The sequence below is a fragment of the Anser brachyrhynchus genome (genome assembly GCF_964034855.1).
Source record: "Anser brachyrhynchus genome assembly, chromosome: 1".
Lineage (NCBI taxonomy): Eukaryota > Metazoa > Chordata > Aves > Anseriformes > Anatidae > Anser > Anser brachyrhynchus.
This window is the reverse complement of record NC_137694.1, coordinates 21,557,608-21,578,148: the sequence shown is the minus strand read 5'-3', so window position 1 is coordinate 21,578,148 and position 20,541 is coordinate 21,557,608. Positions and strand designations below refer to the sequence as shown.

Sequence of the window (20,541 nt, the reverse complement as noted above, 5' to 3'; positions counted from 1 at the left end):
TGTTTATAGTTTTTTTCTTTCATTTTAGCAGTTCTCATTAGAGTATCAAGTTTCATGCTAAGTTTTGGTCAGTAGCATGAGTTCTTTTATTTTTTCCCCCTAGTTTTTCATATATTATTTTCCTATAGGATATAGCGTAATAACTTTATAGAGTGTGATCACATCAGTGTTAGCATTCAGTTTGCCTCTGTAGTTTATTTTTCTCATCCACTTTGGAAAAAAAAAACACGTATATTTTTTAGGAGGATGTGTGGCATAGGTGGTTTTTAGTGAGTAAGGGCTCTCATTAAAAATGAGACATAGAGTGAAGCAACGTATGAAGGTACTGAACACCGATGGGATTATTAAACTGAGGCCGCGCCCAGGAATTATTGCTGCCTCTAGGGACAACTGTGCGATCAGGAGAGTCAGGTGAAACAATGTGGCTGTTGTAAAGGTGGTGGAATCCTGCCTCTTTGGAACCACTTCTTTTGGACCTCTGCCACCTTTAATTGGACCTGTGCTAACTTTAGCAACTACAGTATGTGAAGATACACAAGATAAACCTAAACTAGACGATTATCCCTTAGGTTTTTTTAACCCCCCTTCCCTCAAAATTATGAATTAACAGTTAAAAGAGAAATAGGCTATGTAATGACTTTTAAAGTGATTACTTATTATTTTATATTTTATAAGATTTATTCTTCCTTAGAATCTCCAAATTTATTTATAACTAGCTCCTATATTAGTTATCTCGAACTTCAGATATCGCAACTAAAATTCATAGTATAGATATTTTCATTAGAGCTTTTCTACACAGCAAATTTTGATTTATTTTTTAATTTTTTATTTTCCTGTACTCAGTTTCAGGGGAATATTTTTTTTGGCTTTTGTTGCTCCTGACAAGAGAGGCATATATGCAGGGGTTCTGGTATAGGTTTCTGATGTAGGATTAAGAATTTCACATGCCATAAAAATCCAAATATTAATATTTAGGGAATAAATCCTTTCTCTCCAAGATTTTCAAGTGTACAGCTGAAAAGAAGAAAAAAGTTTCTCATCTACATGCAGTAAGACAACTTTTCTCTCTCTGCTGTGGCTAGAGAAAGAAAAGCAAGCACAATTATAACTACTCATATATCTTGGATGCCATCCAAAGGGACATAGACAAACTTGAGGAGTGGGCCTGTGTGAACCTAATGAGGTTCAACAAGGCCAAGTGCAAGGTGCTACACCTGGGTTAGGACGATCACAGACATGAGTTCTCTAGGTGGAGAACTCATTGAGAGCAGCCCTGCAGAGAAGGACTTGGGGGTTCTGGTAGACAAAAAGCTCAACATGAGCCAGCAGTGTGTGCTTGCAGCCCAGAAGGCCAACTGCATCCTGGGCTGCATCAACAGAGGAGTGACCAGCAGGTCAAGGGAGCTCTGCTCTGCCCTTGCGAGGCTCCATCTGTACTGCATTCAGGTCCGGGGCCCCCAGCACGAGAAGAATGCGGACCTGTTCAAACAGGTCCAGATGAGGGTCACGAATATGATCAGAGGGCTGGAGGAGCTGTCCTATGAAGAAAGGCTGAGAGAGCTGGGGATGTGCAGCGTACAGAAGAGAAGTCTCTGGGGGACACCTCATTGTGGCCTTTCAGTACTTAAAGGAGGCTTATAAAAAAGACGGAGAGTGACTTTTTACAGAGCCAGATAATGACAGGTAAAGGGGGAATGGGTTTAAACTAAAAGAAGAGAGATTTAGATTAGAGGTTAGGAGGAAATTCTTCACTCAGAGGGTGGTGAGGCACTGGACCGGGTTGCCCAGAGAAGCTGTGGATGCCCCATCCCTGGAGGTGTTCAAGGCCAGGTTGGATGGGGCTTCGGGCAACCTGACCTAGTGGGTGGCATCCTTGCCCATGGCAGGTAGGTTGGAATTAGATGATCTTTAAGGTCCCTTCCAACCCAAGCCATTCTATGATCCTATCATGATGATTTTATCATCTTTATCGTGAAGTCTTAACGGAAGCAGTTCCTTAACTGATGATATGGCACCAAGGAGGAATGCAGTGGCCTGTCAGGACTGCCGTCTTAGACTATACCACTGCTTCCAGTATGGCCCGAGGGATCATTTGCATGGCCTTACATCCTTACACAACAGCATAACAAGCTAAGGCTAGAATAAAAACAAAATCAACATTTAAAAATACTTAGCACTAAGAGCTGTAATCAGGAGTATTTCTAAGCTTATTTCAATTTAAAAAAAATCTTTGTCTAAGGACAAGAGGGAGAAACACCATTTTTATGAGAGCTGCAACCAACAGAAGCATGTGCTCCTTTGTTTCTCTCCATGACTTTGAAGTGTGTCTCAGGCCTGACATATGGCCTCCAAAGTCTTGAAACTTTTACAAGGAATATTGCCAAGTCTGCTTTCTTGTTCTAAATTTTGATATAACTTTGTGAACCACACTGGCAGGGTTGGGAAGGGATTAGGAAACTCATTTTTGTTTTTAAGAACTACTCCTCCCCCCTCCCCAAATACAATAAAATAAAAAATAAAATAAAAATCAGTATAATATCTGTGTGACATTCTCACATTCTGTGACCCTGTTCTTTTCCTATGGCTCTAGGTTATTAAATGCAGATTAAATGGAGATCATGAGATAGCATTAAACATTTGTCAGGGCAATATGAGAAACCTGCATGTTCAGCGGGGTGCTGCCTCAAGTGAGCCAAGGGAAAAAGTTAAGCACAAGGTTAGTTTTAACTCCACTCTCTGGAGCCCAGACACACAAGTTAGAGTAGCTTCTGAGACCCACTCGTCCAAAGTTTTTTTTTTTTTCTTGATGAATGCTTAAAATAAAATGTAAGTAGCCTTTGAAGTAAGAAAAAGATCTCCTATTTCAATGTTGAAAGCACTTGACTTTAAAATTTCACTCTCTCTTGCCTGTCCTTCTTTCAGACCATCAGTCTTTCATTTCATCTCTATACAGTATCACTGCTTTGATGGGAGGCCTGGGAAACTCTCATTTACTGGGCAGCATGGCAAAAAGATAACTTGTGTAGAGTTAGAGCAGCTTCAGGTTAAGGAGGATGTGGCTGCCCCTTGAGGTTTGGACTTGAACAGCTGGAGTATAACAGCTGGAACATGCCCTTATTCTGCTTTTCTTCTCTAACACTTCCATTCTGAAAGGGAAGCTAGGCTTGAGCTTTGTTAATTTGATCTCCGTTACTATTAAACCTCCTCCAGCCACCTGCTACACTGAGGGGACATGGTTGTCTCACAAGTGGATGTATGCTATCCCAAATAACTGGCGTGAGGTAGGTGTCATTCCTGCTCTGTACTGGTCTTGAACTAGGTACCAAGTCCCAAACATCCAGGGAGCTTTCAGGTCTGAAAGAGAGCTGCCTAATAAGCTTAGGTGCCTTTAAGGTTAGGTGGCAATTAATGGGGTATTATGGATCATGGTGTTTGGCTGAAATAATTACAGCTTGCTTAAATGATGTTTCAGGTATCTAAAGCCTCTTTTAGATTTGGAACACAAAGCTGACTTAATCTCATTTTGCAAATGACTGCAAACCACGGCTTCATTTCACTATCAGTAGTAATGTAAAATCCACAAAGAGAAATTGACTTACTTGGAAATGGTGTTAGTGGCACTTTTCTCATGAGCAGAGCTAAAGGTTTTATAGGCAAAAAGTTCTTCCCACATTTGGATCTGATCCAAAGTTTATTCAAATGAGTGGAAAGATTTTAACTGACTTTCAAAGGTTTGGAGTTAAAACCAGTCTTCCACAGTCGTGAATGTGAGGAGGATGACATTTATCATCTATAAAGGCCACAGTGTATTTCAGGGCAGTGTTCTGCTCCTGGAACTGACTCTAAGCACAAGAAAAATGAATAGCTGCCCAGAGCAAAATGGTGAGGGCCTTGCTGTGTATGCCAGAGCATGGGAAAGCCAGGCCTGCAACATATTGCTTCTTTTGCGGAGGAATAGTTTTGGGATGTATGAGAAGACAGTAGGTGGAATATAAGAAATGTTAAGGCCTTCCAAAAGAAATAGCCACTGCCTCCAGCAGCAGCAAGAGGGGCCAATCTAGCCCATGGGGTCTCTTTTCATAATCTTCAGTTCTTGCTTTTTTTCTTTTCTTTATTTTTTTTTCTTTTTCCTTTTCCATGGAATCTCACTGCCCACTGGTTCCAGTGGCTGCAAGTCACAGTCCTGTCTGTGCTGCTGAGGGATCTGTACTAAACTTTTCTTGTACCCTCTTCCGGGCAGCAGAGATCATTATACAGTCCTAACTTCAAAGTACTGGGCACCAGCAATTATCTGGAGAGGTTGTGGAACCTATGTCCTTGAGTTTTTCAAGGACTGGTCAAATTCATGCCTAACTTGATCTAGTATTGGCCATAATACTGCTTCTAGCAGGAGGCTAAACTTGGTGACCTTCAGAGACCTTTTCCACCCAAAATTTCCTTGATTCCATTTTATCGTCCTCTGTATGAGAACTCCAGTCATTCATTGAAATAACCATTAATACTGTGTTAGAATGTCCCTGTCTCATTGTTAGACTGGAGGTGCTGATTTGGTACATTAGTTTGCCTTTCAAGTAGCTGAGTGGTCTGAAATTTTTGACACTCTATGTATGCGATGGTGCTGATTTATACCAGCTGAGGGTATGGCATTCAAAGTGCATTTTAATTTTACTTTGTCTATTGTATGCAATTTTGTTTTGTTAACAACTTGTATTAATATTTTAGGAAACATGAAATCAAACTGTTTGACTTTATTTATTTATTTATTTTTTAAAAAAGAAGAAGCTAAAGCATGCTGTTGCTCCAGGCAAATCCTGCTTCTAGTCCTGGAGTTGAAGCACACAATAGATCAGGCAGCTTTTATTTCAGACTGTCATAGCTCCCTTTGGTCCAATAATTTTAAAAGCAGTTGGCTTGTGTGTAGGCCCTTTTAGTATCACAGCATTATTTTTACGTACAATTCCCTTAAACAAAATACAAGGGAGGAATATTCTTCCCAGTTGTGAGACCTCAAAGCAATACTGTTTTGACTGGACATTCACTTATAGGATGATTGCATGCCACTGCAAAGAGTTCCCAGAGATACAATTTCTGTGCTGCCAACTCTTTCACTTGTTCTGTCCTGCAGTAATGGTCAGGTGAAGTTATACGCCACATGCAGTCCAGTTAAAATATGGGGAAGTCCAGTTAAAATATAGGAACAAAGTTCTTCTGCATCAATATATTGCAGGAGGAAGTATATGCTGTCTTGAAGACACAAATCTCTGTTACACGCGAATAGTAGAAGTTAAACGGACAAAAATCTAAGGGGCCTGAAGGTCTTGTATTAGTCACATGCTCCTGCATTACTGAAGTACTGGTAGGCTGTAAGGGAAATGCTGGCCTTCAGTTTTGACAAACAAGAAGTTGTGGGCTCATTGCCCATTTGCGTATACCAGTTAAAGGGCAAATGGTGCAGCATACAAAAATTGGCAAGATGCTATGTCTTAGATCCTTGTGAAGCCTTGCTGAGGATTGTCCAATATTCTTCAATAAACCCAATAATTTCTTCCCTGTTTGTTCATTGCCAGCTCAATGTTTAATTGGAAGCACGTCAACATGGTGTTAACACAGGCAGAATTTAACTTGTGCTGTTGGACATGGAACTGCTCTTATCCAAAAAATGTGTGGCCTCAATTAGCCCAGTTCTGAGGCTAAGCTTAACATTCCACTTCTCAGTTGGGCTTATCCTCTCAGATTCATCACTGCACCCATGTGATGGGATGTTTTTTGTTCAGTTTGGTATGCTTGCAGACAAAGTTGCTGCTCAGAGTTGGATAATATGTAGTCATGACTCAGAGATGTTTTGTTTTTAGCATTCTGTAATAAAATCTGGCAACATCCAGGTGGTCTTGTAAAAACAGTAGTCCAAAATAATGCTTTGCCTTAACTTCTAGTGCCTATTTCTTTTCTGCATGGATAACAGTCCAGTTGTTTTCTTAGCTGATCCCACTATATGCCATTGATGTGTATCTGATTACAGCGTCAGTAGAAGCTGAAGAACAACCTTGTTTGCCAGAAAGATAGTTTTACCTTGGCAATGAAAGTAATTACAGATGACGTCAAGACAAAAAGACAAATACAGATGCTCCTTTTGAGAAAAGGTCTTTCAGGGACAGTGTATCAGTAGAACTAACTGTGAATCCTTAACAATTCTAAGTGTTCATATTAAGCATATTAATTCTTATAATTCCTCTAGTTCTTGGTAAATAACCTCACAATTTTATTCAATTTCCAAGTGTATTCTGTTGGCCTATTATTTTTGATTTCCACCCATTTCTAATAACATGCTTTTTAACATTAACAACATACTTGACCTTGATGTATTTAAGACTTTTTTTTTTTTTTTTTTTTTTGTGGGTCAGGAACCATTATATTATCCCTGTGCTTTCTCTTACTGTAAAGGTTTCTGTTTCCTTACATATGGTAAGATAAATACAGCAGTGATATTTAAACTTAATGGCTTAAAATGAAATAAAATAGAATGGGGAAAGCCTTCGGAGGTTCCAGTTCTCGCCAGCATCAAGGATATGTAAAATGCAAAGTCATTATCTCCTTTGTGTACGAAAATAGCTCTGTGAAAAGCTAAAGCATACTCAGTTGTTTCCATTTGTGAAGTTTTCCCCAGATGACTTCTGTATCTGAAAGTCTTTGTAAGAAATTATGGTAATGTGTTGGAAGGCTGAGGAGTTCATGATAGAGCTCTGAAACTTATCTGTTTCTATCCAAATTTCTCAGGCTGCGTAGATCCACAGCACTTTGGCTGTGGCTGTCCACCTCTCAAAGACCTTATCTTTATGGAGGTGACTGAGATCATCTTTGTCCGGTTTTTCACTAGAGGCCATGAGAAATCATTTGGGACTCTTAAAGCCCAGCACATTTGTAGGATCTTCCTTCCACAAATTGAGTGGGGTAAGCTGATGGACAAAAGAAAAGCTGATAGTGGATTACTTACATGTAAAGGGGTAAGCAGCTTCCTGTCAGTATTGCAGGATGGCTACAGATATAACCATATGTTCGTGGTGCTCCTGGTTGAGACAAAGAGCATTACCACTTTACAAGGCACCGAATAAACCCTCATAGAAACTGTCTTCAGAACTGCACAATGGCTTTGGCCACCCCATTAGAGGAATGGAGTGGAATGGAATGGAATAGGACAGGACAGGACAGGACAGGACAGGACAGGACAGAATAGAATAGAACAGAACAGAATAGAATAGAATAGAATAGAATAGAATAGAATAGAATAGAATAGAATAGAATAGAATAGAATAGAATAGAATAGAATAGAATAGAATAGAATAGAATAGAATAGAATAGAATAGAATAGAATAGAATAGAATAGAATAGAATAGTTCAGCTGGAAGGGACATTCTAAGATCATTAAGTCCAACTGCCTGGCCTCAGGAAATACGTGTTAAAATAGAAATAAATGGTGAGGAGGATGATGGTAAGAAGGAATGGCTATTTTATTAGAGGAGAATAAAATAGTTTGGCTCTTACGGCCTTGCAAAACAAAATCTGAGAAAAGATGTTTTACTGGCTGTGGATAAATGGGAAGTAAATTCCAGGGTGGAAAGCATCTATTTAAGTGAAAGGGTAATAAACACAATCAGAAGTCAATACAAACTAACCATTATTATGTTTGCCTTCAAAAATAAAAGTTTTGTTGTTGTCAGAGAACAGGGCTTCTGGAGAAGCTTTGGCATTGGAGCAGTACACACAAAAGCCTGTCTTATTTTAAAATGTTTTTGAAAGGTATTAGGTGATGTGGCACCTGTAGTTACCAGGGGACTAGGCCCAGTGATCTGAGAGATCCCTTCTAATTCCATGTAGAATACGATGAATTTGTGCAGAGTATCCCCTCTTGGCAGGAAATAATAATAATAATAATAATAATAATAACAACAATAACAACAACAACAACAACAACAACAACAACAACAACAACTTGACTAGGTTTGTCATCTTTATTAGCCTTTTGGCTACTATTTGAGCATTGGTTCTTGCAGACCATACTGCATTAAGACAACCCACTGACTGTATTGTAAGACAACATACAGCCTCTTGCTTGTTTTTAATGGTGATCAAACAACATAAGTTGCTTGAATAGAGGGAAACTTCAGAATATGGTCATGTTCCTTTTTCTCTGCCCTCTCCAACAATTTCGCTTTAGATAGTAGTGTAGGTAGTAGCTTTTCTGCTGAGGATATCTTAAAAGGGGGAAATTTTTTTCACTTTACATTCACTGACATTAGTGTAGGCATTTTGAATCATAGAATCATAGAATATCCCGAGTTGGAAGGGACCCATAAGGATCACCAAGTCCTACTCCTGGCACCGCACAGGTCTGCCCAAAAGTTTAGGCCATGTGACTATGTGCACAGTCCAATCTCTTAAATTCAGACAGGCTTGGTGCAGTGACTACGTCCCTGGGGAGCCTGTTCCAGTGTGCAACCACCCTCTCAGTGAAGAACCTCTTCCTGATGTCCAGCCTAAACTTCCCCTGCCTCAGCTTAACACCGTTCCTGCAAGTCCTATCACTGGTGTTTATGGAGAATAGGTCCCCTGCCCCTCCACTCCCCCTCGCGAGGAAGTTGTAGACTGCGATGAGGTCCCCCCTCAGCCTCCTCTTCTCCAGGCTGAACAGGCCAAGTGACCTCAACCGCTCCTCATATGTCTTCCCCTCTAGGCCCTTCACCATCTTCGTCACCCTCCTCTGGACACTCTCCAACAGTTTCATGTCCTTTTTGTACTGTGGTGCCCAGAACTGCGCACAGTACTTGAGGTGAGGCCGCACCAGCGCAGCGTAGAGTGGGACAATCACCTCCCTCGACCGACTAGCAATGCCGTGCTTGATGCATCCCAGGACACGGTTGGCCCTCCTGGCTGCCAGGGCACGCTGCTGGCTCATATTCAACTTGCTGTCAACCACAACCCCCAGATCCCTCTCTGCGGGGCTGCTCTCCAGCGTCTCATTGCCCAGTCTGTACGTATAGCCAGGGTTGCCCCGTCCCAGGTACAGGACCTGGCACTTGCTCTTGTTAAACTCCATGTGGTTGGTGATTGCCCAGCTCTCCAATCTGTCCAGATCTCTCTGCAAGGCCTTTCCACCCTCATCCAAGTCCACAACTCCTCCAAGTTTGGTGTCGTTGGCAAATTTGCTCAGAACACCTTCTAGTCCTACATCCAAATCATTTATAAAAACATTGAAGAGGACTGGTCTTAAAATGGAGCCTTGAGGGACCCCACTAGTGACCATCTGCAAGCCAGATGTGGCCCCATTTACCACAAGCCTTTGAGCCCTGCCCGTCAGCCAATTGCTCACCCATCGCATGATGTTTTTGTTTAGCTGTATGCTGGACATTTTGTCCAGTAGGATCCTATGGGAAACCCTGTCAAAAGCCTTGCTGAAGTCCAAAAAGATCACATCAGCTGGTTTCCCTTGATTGACTAGATGGTTGATCTTATCATAAAAAGAAATCAAATTTGTTAGGCAGGACCTACCCCTCATGAACCCATGTTGGCTGGGACCAATGACTGCATTGTCCCCCAGGTGCGCTTCAATAACTTCAAGGATCATCCTCTCCATAATTTTACCAGGCACTGACGTGAGACTGACAGGCCTGTAATTGCTAGGGTCTTCTTTCTTACCCTTCTTGAAAACTGGCACAACATTTGCCAGCTTCCAGTCTACAGGGACCTCTCCAGATTCTCAAGATCGTTGAAAAATAATTGAGAGAGGTCCTGCGATGACGTCAGCCAGCTCTTTAAGCACCCTGGGATGAATCCCATCCAGACCCATGGACTTGTACGGATCCAGGTGGAGCAGCAATTCCCGCACACGTTCAGGGTCGCTTGGGAGTTTGTCATTCCCACCGTCATGGTCCTCCAGCTCAGGGTACCCTGGGTCCCGAAGCCCATCATCAGTGTTGAACACAGAGGCGAAGAAGGTGTTAAATGTCTCTGCTTTGCCTATGTCATTGTCTGTGAGGAGACCCTCCCCATCTAGTAGTTGACCTATGTTTTCTTTGGTTCTCCTTTTTCTGTTCACATATCTAAAAAAACCTTTTTTATTTTCTCCCACAGACATGGCTAGCTTCAACTCTAGTTGGGCTTTGGCCACACGAATTTTCTCCCTACAAACACGAACATCATCCCTGTATTCCTTCCTCATCGCCTGACCCTCCTTCCAGCAGCTGTACACTTTCTTTTTTCGCCTAAGCTCCAGTAGAAGATCCCTGGTCAGCCAGGTCGGCCTTCTGCCCCGCCTGCCTGACTTCTGATACTTTGGAATCGCCTGATCTTGTGCTTTTAGGAAGCAGTGCTTAAAGACCGACCAGTACTGATGGACGCCAATGCCTTCAAAAGCAGTTTCCCAGGGGACCTTGCTGACTAGTTCCCTGAGCAGCCTGAAGTCTGCTTTCCCCATATCCAGGGCTGAAGTTTTGGTGACAGTTTTCCTTCTGTCACCATAAATTCTAAACTCAACCACTTCATGGTCACTATGACCGAGATGGCCGCCAGTTGCCATGTCTCCCACAAGACCCGATCTGTTCTCCAGCAACAGATCTAGGAGGGCACCTTTCCTAGCTGGCTCTATGATCATGAATGAATGTTGAGTATCTGTTGTCAACATGGCCCCAAATTATGATCAAAATATATTTTAAGGCATTTTCAGGCATATTACTACTCCTTACAGAATGAACCTATGAACCAGGTACAACAGAGCTGGCAGGCAGACTGTGAAACCAAATTTGCCTCAAACTCTTTCCTGGGTTGATAAAACATTCAGGGAAGAATTTTCACAATACTGCTTTTGCTTCAGTGCCTGGAGGAATAAGAGAAAATGGAAAGTAGGTCTAATCTTTGTTTCTTTCCCTCAGCAATTTCATTTCATGAAAATATCGCCTGTGCCCCAAAATCCTGGTCTTCCTCTGTTGGTCTCACTTTCTTCTCTACAGTCTTTAAATAACACAATGTGATATTACAATTGACTTAGATTGAGAAGTTGCTGTGCTAGCTAAAAAGTTGGCACCACACCTTCTATTCAGAGTCCTGCACGTTGGTGGTGTCTGTTCAGATAACCTCTGGCTACAGTTGAGTAATACCACAAATGGGGAAAACCCTAGAGAAATAGGAAAATCCCTAACTGTTTGTACATTGTGTAAGTATATTTTGCTTAGGCTCATTGCCAAAGCAGATATGAATCAAAGATGCTCTCTGTATTGGACTAAAATGTACTATCATGTTCAAGATCTCATTTTTGCATAAAAAAACACCCACAGCATTTGTGAAAGGGGAAGAAAATTTCCATTCTGGTTTTAGTGTGTTACGTTTTTCTATTGCATTCATCACTGAAAATTCCTGAAAACAAAAGATATAGAAAGTGGGAGAGGAACTTGGTTAATTTATTTGAGTTCTTCTTTGAGACAAATGGTCTCTTTTGACTATTTTGCAAAATTATTATAGAAGAGAAAAAAACAAAACACTATGGTATTGTACAATAAAAAGAAATCACTTATAAAAAAAGGAATTGTGCTGTGACCAAATGTTTGCTGTAACTGGCAAGTGTTTGTGCAAATGCTTGATTATTTATGTAAACCTTCCCAACAACTCTACACCCCGAAAAAACTTGCGCACCCAAGATCCATTAAATGTTTCCCTACCAGAACCAAAATCAGTGCTGGATATGTTTCTTTCTTTCTTTCTTTCTTTTTTCTCTTCTTTCTTTTTTTTTTCTTTTTTCTTTTTCTCTGGTGGAGATGTGAAAATAAACACAGGATGTTACTGTGTGATCAGAGACCAAGACTGATATGAGCAGTAGTGAAAAACAAGAATTAATCTGGACAGACTAGAAGATATAGGAGGTTTTCTAGAACATCCTACAGCCTCATAGAAACTGGTGGTTTGTTTTCTTGCCTGTAACTTAATTGATTTACATATGATTTGCATTTTTAAGGTGTCATAACAGGGGATCTGCAACATTGGTCTTCTTTAAGTGAAGGTTGGATCTTCCGAGTTTTTTGAGATTTATGTTGTTTACTGCAATGGAATCTTGATTTTTATCTAATACATTTTTGTACTACGATGGTAACCAGAAAGAAGGGTTAAAGAGAAAGTAATAGCCAACTATTTCGAAGACAATCTAAGAAATTTTTACTGGCAATTGGGAACTCTCTCAAACCACCTGACTAGAATATTTTCAATAGTCTGGCTGTAAAATGGCAAATTAAAAATACGGAAGTAATTTGCTAAATTATCAACCTCATGAGAGATTAATTCCTTCCAGTGAGCAGTGGCTCAGCAATTAGCTGATCCATTAGTTTGGTTTTCTTACCAAGAAAGCTAACTCCCTAACTCACTCACTCACTGAATTTTTTTGCATTGTTTGTGTATTTGTCTATCCCATTCCCTAAGGCCATTGAGGACCTCAAGTAAAAGGCACTGAATTCAGATTGTCCTTCTGCATACTTGTGCAGGGTCTGGTTAGAAATAACTCACAATTAGATCTTTGAAACTGCAGTTAAAATTCCAGTGGAGTTTTATATGAGTTGGCATGTTCCACTTTTATTGGATTAGTGTTGAACTGAGTTAGTCAGAAAGCTATAGTCTTCCTTCTACTGGTGAATCTGCATCAGAAAAATTAGCAAACTACAAATGAAGCTTTTCTTCAGAAATAATATATAAATGACAAATATTTCTATGAGCTCATTGCAGCAGAAATGAGGTCACATCAGTTAAATTTTTCAGCCCTTCAGGGAGAAATGAGGATTCTATGAAACCACTGAATCAGAAATACTGTTTTAGAACAGTTATGTAAAGAAGTTTGATTTTCTTTAGATTTCCTTCGAGTGTAGATGTAATGTTGTATAGAAGCAGCCAAAGTAATATTTTTAAGAATATCACAAATAGTTTTTGTAATTTGCAGTCTATAAAAATATGTTCCACCTCTGTCTTATTGTAAAAAGTGACTTAAGGTACCATATTTTATGCCTCTACAACTTTTATGGGTCATAGTGACAAACTACCAATTATAAAAGATAATAACCTACTCCCAGAAGAGATTATTAAATATAAAATTTCCAAATGAACAAATGAATAGAAGAGAATAATAACTAATACAGGTTAGATACTGGTCAAAGCTGTTCTAAGGGCCTTCTTTGAAAACAAACATTTAGCTAAAAACTCAAACGCAACCACGAAGGATAGAAGTGTACATGATGTGTGCACTTATCAGCTAACCCAGGGTAAGATCATACGCATGTGCAGCTGTCACAGGGCTGTAATTTCACACCTTCAGAAATAATATGATTTTGCTCTAGAGCTGTGTTTATGGGGAGGACAAAACTACCTGTGGATGACGGCCACGTGGAAGACAAAGCAACAGTTATTTTTATGTCACGCTAGTACTTATCCAGGCTGCCAACTCTGTATTTTTCTACAATTTGAGAACTTCCAAATGTCCACTGAGAGACTTTTTCTGGCTTTAAAACTCGCAGATTGTTGGCTTACTGATAAGGTTGTGAAATGCTCTAAGAGGGCTAAGAGCTTCCTGTCCATTTGAGAGCAGAAGAGTCCAGGCTGTACCTGCTCCGTTTGAGGGTGTGACAAATGTATCTCTGTGAACGAGACACTGATTTTAAAGGAAAGTAATGGGGAATATACTTTATGCCATATAGTAAGAAACACTGGTATAAGTGTTATGTCAGAAGCTTGAATGTCAGAACAGGAGAAAAATATATTTGTTTGTTTAGTTACAGACTGTATTTAGCACTTAATGCATAGTATTCAGAATAAGATTTGCTATTTTTATATTCTATAAAATTTTAGTTTGTGGTTGAGTTTTTATTTTACTGGGAAAATGGACATAGTTTGTCTGAAAGATAGCTGGAAACCTGTTCAGATCTCAGTGTCAGCTCACTTTGCCTGTTACAAAAACACTTGCCCACTTGAACATGGTAAGCACTGTGCCTGAGTAATTTCATTTTCAGGATCCTGAGTCAGATAGTTCTCAGAAATAAAATGACAATTCTTATTCCTTAAATTCATTTGCAGTTGCTGTAATAATTCCTTCTATTGGCCTAGTGTGATCTTCTAAGACTCATCTAACATTTGGAAGAGCTATAGATATCTTCCATTAAAAAATCACTTAGCTTCTTTGCCTGATTGTGAAACAATAAAAAAAACTATTGGTCAATGTAAATGGCAGTGCATGATAAAATTATGTCTTTATTTGATAGAACCTGAGACTTGTTACAACAGTTACACCTCAGTTGAAAATTCATGAAAATAAGATTAATACTGATCTTGTGTCCCTATACTTATCAGGCCATCATATGAAGTAGTAGTGTGCATTTTCACTGTATTTGAAAATCTTTTTTCATTTTGAAAGTGATTTCTGTTATGGTCTGTGAATATGCTTACTTGTTTAAGGTATGTTTATATTTCTGTATAATTATTAAGTAATATTTATTTTTATCATTTCCTCAGAAAAGTTTTTATAATATTTTTGTTTCTGTTTGCAGGGGATTCATTGTAAAAGCAAACCTTCCAGTGAGTATACATCATTCACTTTCTACTACATTTTTTTTTGGGAAGATAAAGATAATTTATTGCTGATAATAAATCCGTTTTCCTGGTCATGTCACATCACCATGCCATTTGACAGGGTATTTTCTACAAGTTTCCTTGTACAAAACACTGGAAATTGGTAGGCCTTTCCTGGATCCATGTAGCAGTGTCCACAGACAGGGAGAAGCTCAGGCACTGAACTGCAAGTGAGTGAGATTCTGGTGCTGTGGGGTGGGACAGTGGGATACCAGCTGTCCTGAGTCTTATTCTGAAAGCATGATGTTTGTGGGGCACTTACTATTGAGGTGGAGAGAAAGAACGTGGCTTTGAAAGGGATGCAGTCAAAAGTCCCCCATGGAAAAGTCATTAGCTTTCTACTGGTAAGCAGAGTGAACCGTCAGTGGCTGGTTCCAGGACTGTGAATGAGTCTTATTTGTATTAGACAGCTGAGCTCATCATAGTTACACACACTGCATGGAAGAGAAGAAGAGAGAAACATGGGTGTTGATAGAATAAGAGAGAAACAGGGGTATTGATCTTTACTCTGCCAAGCTGAAGCATGCCTTCATACCTTTGGGCAGCACAGGCTGAGGAAACCAAACCCTTCAACCATGGTCTGAAAGGGAAGGACACTTGCAATACTGTTGGTTATGAGTTAAAATCATTGCAAGGTATTACACAAATGCAGATCTAGATAGTGGGGACTCACTACTGGTACCACAAGGTGGTGATTCATTCCACCTATCCTAGGACAAGGTGAATTACGTGCTGGGATGGAAGTGAGAGGGGTTCTCCCTCTTTCTGACTGCCAAAGGTTCTTAGGTGATGCACATAAACTTAAACTAGATATTTAACTCCTAGCTGGATATAAACTTTAGGCACTTAAGAATTTGTAAACTGAAGATCCTTATCTTGCAATATGATGTACATGAAGCAGAGCTGGTTGTGGGTTTTCAGTGCTGCCTGAAAATGACTTATCAGCTATCCTTAATACAAGTAACATGTAGGATGGCTCAGCCTTACAAGAGTGATGAAAAAAACATATTTTTAGTTTTTATCCTACTTCACTTGTGCAACAATGGGTGTGTACTAATTTCCATACTTCCTTTTCTACAGTCATGCATTTTGTTGTTTATTTTTTGAGGTAAAATTACCTCAAAAGACCTTAACTATGTAATAAAGCATCTTTGCAGTAGTCAATGCTTTTAGCTGCACCAAAAAGATGACTTTATTCTGCAGAATGTACAGCTATCAGCTCTGTAGCGTTTGGCAATGGAGCTTTGACTGCCTTCTCCCTCCCATTCTCCCAAACTATTAGTAGTATGTAATGGTTACTGTAGTATTTGAAATTAACTGTACTTTATCAAGACCCCCTGATTTAAGAATCACTCAGAAAATATATTTGGCACAGTATAACACCATGTACATAACACTATCCTTGCAAGTTTGAAATGCTTTCTGGATGCACAACTTTGAAACTCTTTGAATTTACTGTGCATTGAAATCTATTGTAAAAGAGAGGCTGCATTTTAATCTGTTTCGTAACTGGTGCAAGTGCTTTTAAGTTGCAAATGTTGGTATTTGTTAACTGAAGTGCACAGTGTGGTTATCTTAGGAGAGTGTATCTAGTTTGTTTATGAAGATGGTTAAATCATCCTAATGCACAGATGCAGCAGATACTGTGGTAAATCATATGCAAATAGGTTTAAAATGCTACTGCAATTTATACTCATGGAATGATGCCCCAGTGAAGCAATTTTAGTGCACAGTAGAGATTCTAAGAGATTTAGCACTGTCACTATCCTAAGTAGTTCAGATTCTTACAATTCTTGTAGGGTACAAATACCAGAAAAAAAGAAAACAGTTAGGAGTTTCTACTGGGAGTTGCCCTGGGCCTGTTATTAATGGGGTTTCTCTGCATTTTTTTTCCTGTTCTCCAATTTCATCTTCTTTCCTGAGGCTTCAAATTATCCATCTAATCATTTCTATTGCGTATTCATTGCTCAGCTCTGGCTTCTATTATACAAGGATACACAAGGTGTGTTTTGCTGTCGTGACAGTTCTGGGTTGATTGCTGCATCATCAGATAAAAAAATAATCTGCTGTGGTTAAGCTGATGGCAAAAGTACAAGGAAAGTGTCTACATGCTGAATAATAATACTTGGCTTCTTTATGCCAGGGTTTATATGTGTCCATAATTAAGGATTCTTTTATTACAGCAACAATCCCTCTCTCATGTAGGGCTAATTACAGTTACAATTCACAAACATAAAATTTAGGCAAGATTTACTCAGCAGATGGTTTGTGTAGCAAGATATACCTTTATGTCTTCTGAGGTGTAGACCAAACTACTTGTGAGAAAAAGGAGGTGTGTGCTCCAGAGGAAACTATTTAAAGGGGGTGGGGGAGCGAAGGGGTATTAAAAGATACTAAGGGAAGTTTACTGAAGAAATAGTCAGAAATGAGTCTTCTTTTGTGATTACAGAAGTGTCTGTGATGATTTATAGAAGGGAAATTCTTTTCTGTAAACTCTTCCTTGTATTATGTATTAATTGAGATCCAAACTAATATGTCCATGCATGATCTGATACATTTAAATTATTATTAATGAATTTTGGAGCATCTTTTGCAATTCTCAAGATGTATCCTAAAATTAATGGAAAGAAAATCCAAAGTGAAAGAGTCTTTTCATTTTATCCAGTGTATTACTTATTTGTTCTTGGTTTGAAGGTAAAAATCATGACCAAGAAAAAATGTCCCTGCTTACAGTCAGGCAGCAGTCCCTAAAAGTTTGTGCTCCTGTACAGGTTAATATACTTTCAATCTTTACATTTAGAGCACTTTCCTTCATGCTTGAAGGGATAAGTAAGGATGTGCTTTGTCCCTCCATCCTACTGTCCATGCATCCTTTCCTTTGGGAGAATTGTGGATGCATATTTTATGTGAGTCAACGGACATCCGTGTTTGACAATAATTCTTGGCTAGATGTTGAGGGATGCACCCTTTCCTCATGATTTGAGGTAGGAGTGTTTGGATGCAAGGAAGCAGTCTCAAGTTGCATGACAGGAGGTTTAGATTGGATACAAGAGTATCTTCATAGAGATGGTTGTCAAACATTGAAATGGGCTGCCAAAAGTAGTGCTAGAATCCTGATCTCTGGAGGTATTTAAGAGACAGGTGGACATGACGCTAAGGGACATGGTTTAGTGATTGGACTTGGTAGGTGTGGTGGTTTTACTCAGGTGGGCAGCCGAGCTTCACCACAACCACTCTCCCACTCCTCCTCCTCAAAGGGAAAGGGAGAGAAAAGACATGAAAAGGGCTCAAGGGTTGAGATAAGGGCAGGGAGATCACTCAACGATTATCGTGATGGGCAAAACACAGTAGGGAGATTAGTAAAATTTATTGCCTATTACTAGGAAGCTAGAGAGGTGAGAAACAAAGAAAACAAACTAAAACACCTTCCCCTCATCCACCTTCTTCCATGTCCTCCCCCGAGTGGTGCAGAGGAATGGGGAATAGGGGCTGCGGTCAGTCCCTGATGCTTTTCCTCTGCTGCTCCTTCACAGTCACTCTCTGCTCCTGCTCCATGTGGGGTCCCTCCCACGGGATGCCGTCCTTCCGAAACGGATCCTGTGTGGGCTTCCCACAGGCAGCAGCTCCCCCCAGACCCCCTGCTCCTGCGTGGGCTCCTCTCCACGGGCTGCAGCTCCGGCCCGGGGCCTGCTCCTGCGGGGGCTCTCCATGGGCCGCAGCCTCCTCCAGGCCACATCCACCTGCTCCACCGGGGGCTCCTCCACGGGCTGCAGCGTGGAGATCTGCTCCGTGTGGGACCCATGGGCTGCAGGGGGACAGCCTGCTCCACCAGGGGCCTCTCCACAGGCCGCAGGGGAACTGTGCTGTGTGCCTGGAGCCCCTCCTGCCCTCCCTTCTGCACTGACCTGGGGGTCTGCAGGGCTGCTTCTCACTCCTTGCTGCCCCAGCTGCTGATGCCCAGCAGTTCTTTCCCCTTTCTTAAATCTGTTCTCACAGAGGCTCAACCAACATCTTTTATTGGCTCAGCTCTGGCCAGCAGTGTGTCCCTTTGGAGCCGGCTGGAACTGGTTGTTTTCTGACATGGGGCAGCTTCTGGATTCTTCTCACAGAAGCCACCTCTGTAGCCCCCCCACTACCAAACCCTTGCCATGTAAACCCACTACAAGTAGGTCAGGTTGGTGGTTGGGCTTCAGGATCTCGAAGGTCATTTCCAATCTAGACGATTCTATGATTCTATGTTATCCTGTATTTTATGGCAAACACAGTGTCATGCCATTGCTGTTTCATACTATGCTCTTCGTAATAGTTGAGCACTTTCTAGGAGTATGTTAAACAGTATGACTAATAAGGTCTAATGCTTTTTTTTTTTTTTCTTTTTTCTTTTTTCTTTTTGTTCTTCCAGCCTCTCCCCAGGGGGAGGAGAATGGGCAGTGAAATACTTGGTTTTACTTAGGTGTCTTTTAACTTTCATGCTATATACTGAAGTTAGTAGGGTAGGAAGTATTTCAAAGAAACTGCTGTTGTGTAGTTGCAGCTAAAGTGAGGTGTGCTGCATTGTAAACCACACAGCCAAGGGACAAAAACCAATTCCCTGGCTATTCATTAAGACAGTTTCTTCAACTCTGATTTTTGGGACTACAAACAATGTGTATGAGATCGATAAGCCTAAGGAATGCATTGGGGATTAAATCCACCGTATTAACATACATTCATAAATGACTGAAATAAATTCATAAATGACTGAAATAAATTCATAAATGGTTTCTTTTCAGAGCAGTCTGAGAAGTAGAAAGAGTTGAAATATGGCTAACTGATGAGATCTGGAGCCTTAAGACTGTTTTTTCTTTTGCATTAGTCTACAGAAATCAGCTGTATGAACCCATGTCCCAAGTTTTTGAGCATGACCAAATTGGCATAGGAAAATTAGATGATAATTAGTAGTTCTGTTCAGAGGTTCTGTTTATGCCTTAAAGAAGGCCTGGATAATATATATATATATATATGCACATATATATGTGCATATATATATATGTATATATATATATAAATCTCTTGCTGTGCTTGTCTAAAGGGGAAAACAATTCCATAGGTGTGAGGGATTTTTCCATGACTAGGAATGCAATGGTGCCCTCTTGTGTGAAAATTATATTTTAACAGCATCTGAGACCATCAGGCAATCCCTCTTAAAATTGAAAATTACGTATGAGAGTGCTCACAATATGCAGGTAACGATTTTTTTTTGGGGGGGGGATGGAAAGAGCTTAAATTATTAGTCTAGTCATGATCTAACAGATCTGGTTACTTAGAAACAGTATTAATCTAGCTGCACTCTAGACTTAAAGTATGATTCCTTCCTGTTTTGGGTTAACACTTCCCTAAACTACGACATTTATTATGAAACCCCATCTGTAACATAGTTCTTTCCCACTTCATTGCTAGAGAAGTCAAGCAGCTATGTACTTTCTCTGGTCCCATGATATCTTTGGTAAAGTACTGGCTTTGCTGAAGTCAATGGTGACTTTCTTACTGATTTCAATAGAGTTGGAGCTTAACTTTGGTGTTTTCTCCCCCTGAAATATCCTGTATACAATATTTCTCTGTCTTTGTGTTTTACATTTGCAGGTGGCATTTTTAACAGCTTCTGCCATGATGCTCCTACATCTTTATCTTCTACGATACTGAAAAGCATGAAGATCTCAACAGTGATTAAATGTGTCCAAGGAAGCCCATGCTCTCTTCATTTAAACATTAAAGGATCTCTGAGTCTGGATGGTAGGAAGCAGATTTGCTACTGAATCGTTCTTGTTTACTTTTTGCTTATAGCTGTTCAGCCAAATTTTGTTCCACAGTGTAATACTTGTGTCCAAGGTGTTTTCATGTAGTTGTGTCAGAAAG

At 40.3% G+C, this 20,541-nt stretch overlaps 1 protein-coding gene across 3 annotated transcripts in view; it reads left to right on the top strand.

The window, feature by feature from the left end:
* The window catches only part of IL17REL (interleukin 17 receptor E like), a 65,240-nt gene that overhangs the window by 19,333 nt on the left and 25,366 nt on the right, over window positions 1-20,541 (top strand). For 2 of the 3 annotated variants that reach the window (XM_080574879.1, XM_080574878.1), the window contains exons 3-4: window positions 14,565-14,592; window positions 20,269-20,418. In XM_080574879.1, the coding sequence (XP_080431005.1) occupies window positions 14,565-14,592; window positions 20,269-20,418 (178 nt within the window). The remainder of the gene's footprint in view (window positions 1-14,564; window positions 14,593-20,268; window positions 20,419-20,541) is intronic. The other variant, XM_080574880.1, reaches the window with a different exon arrangement.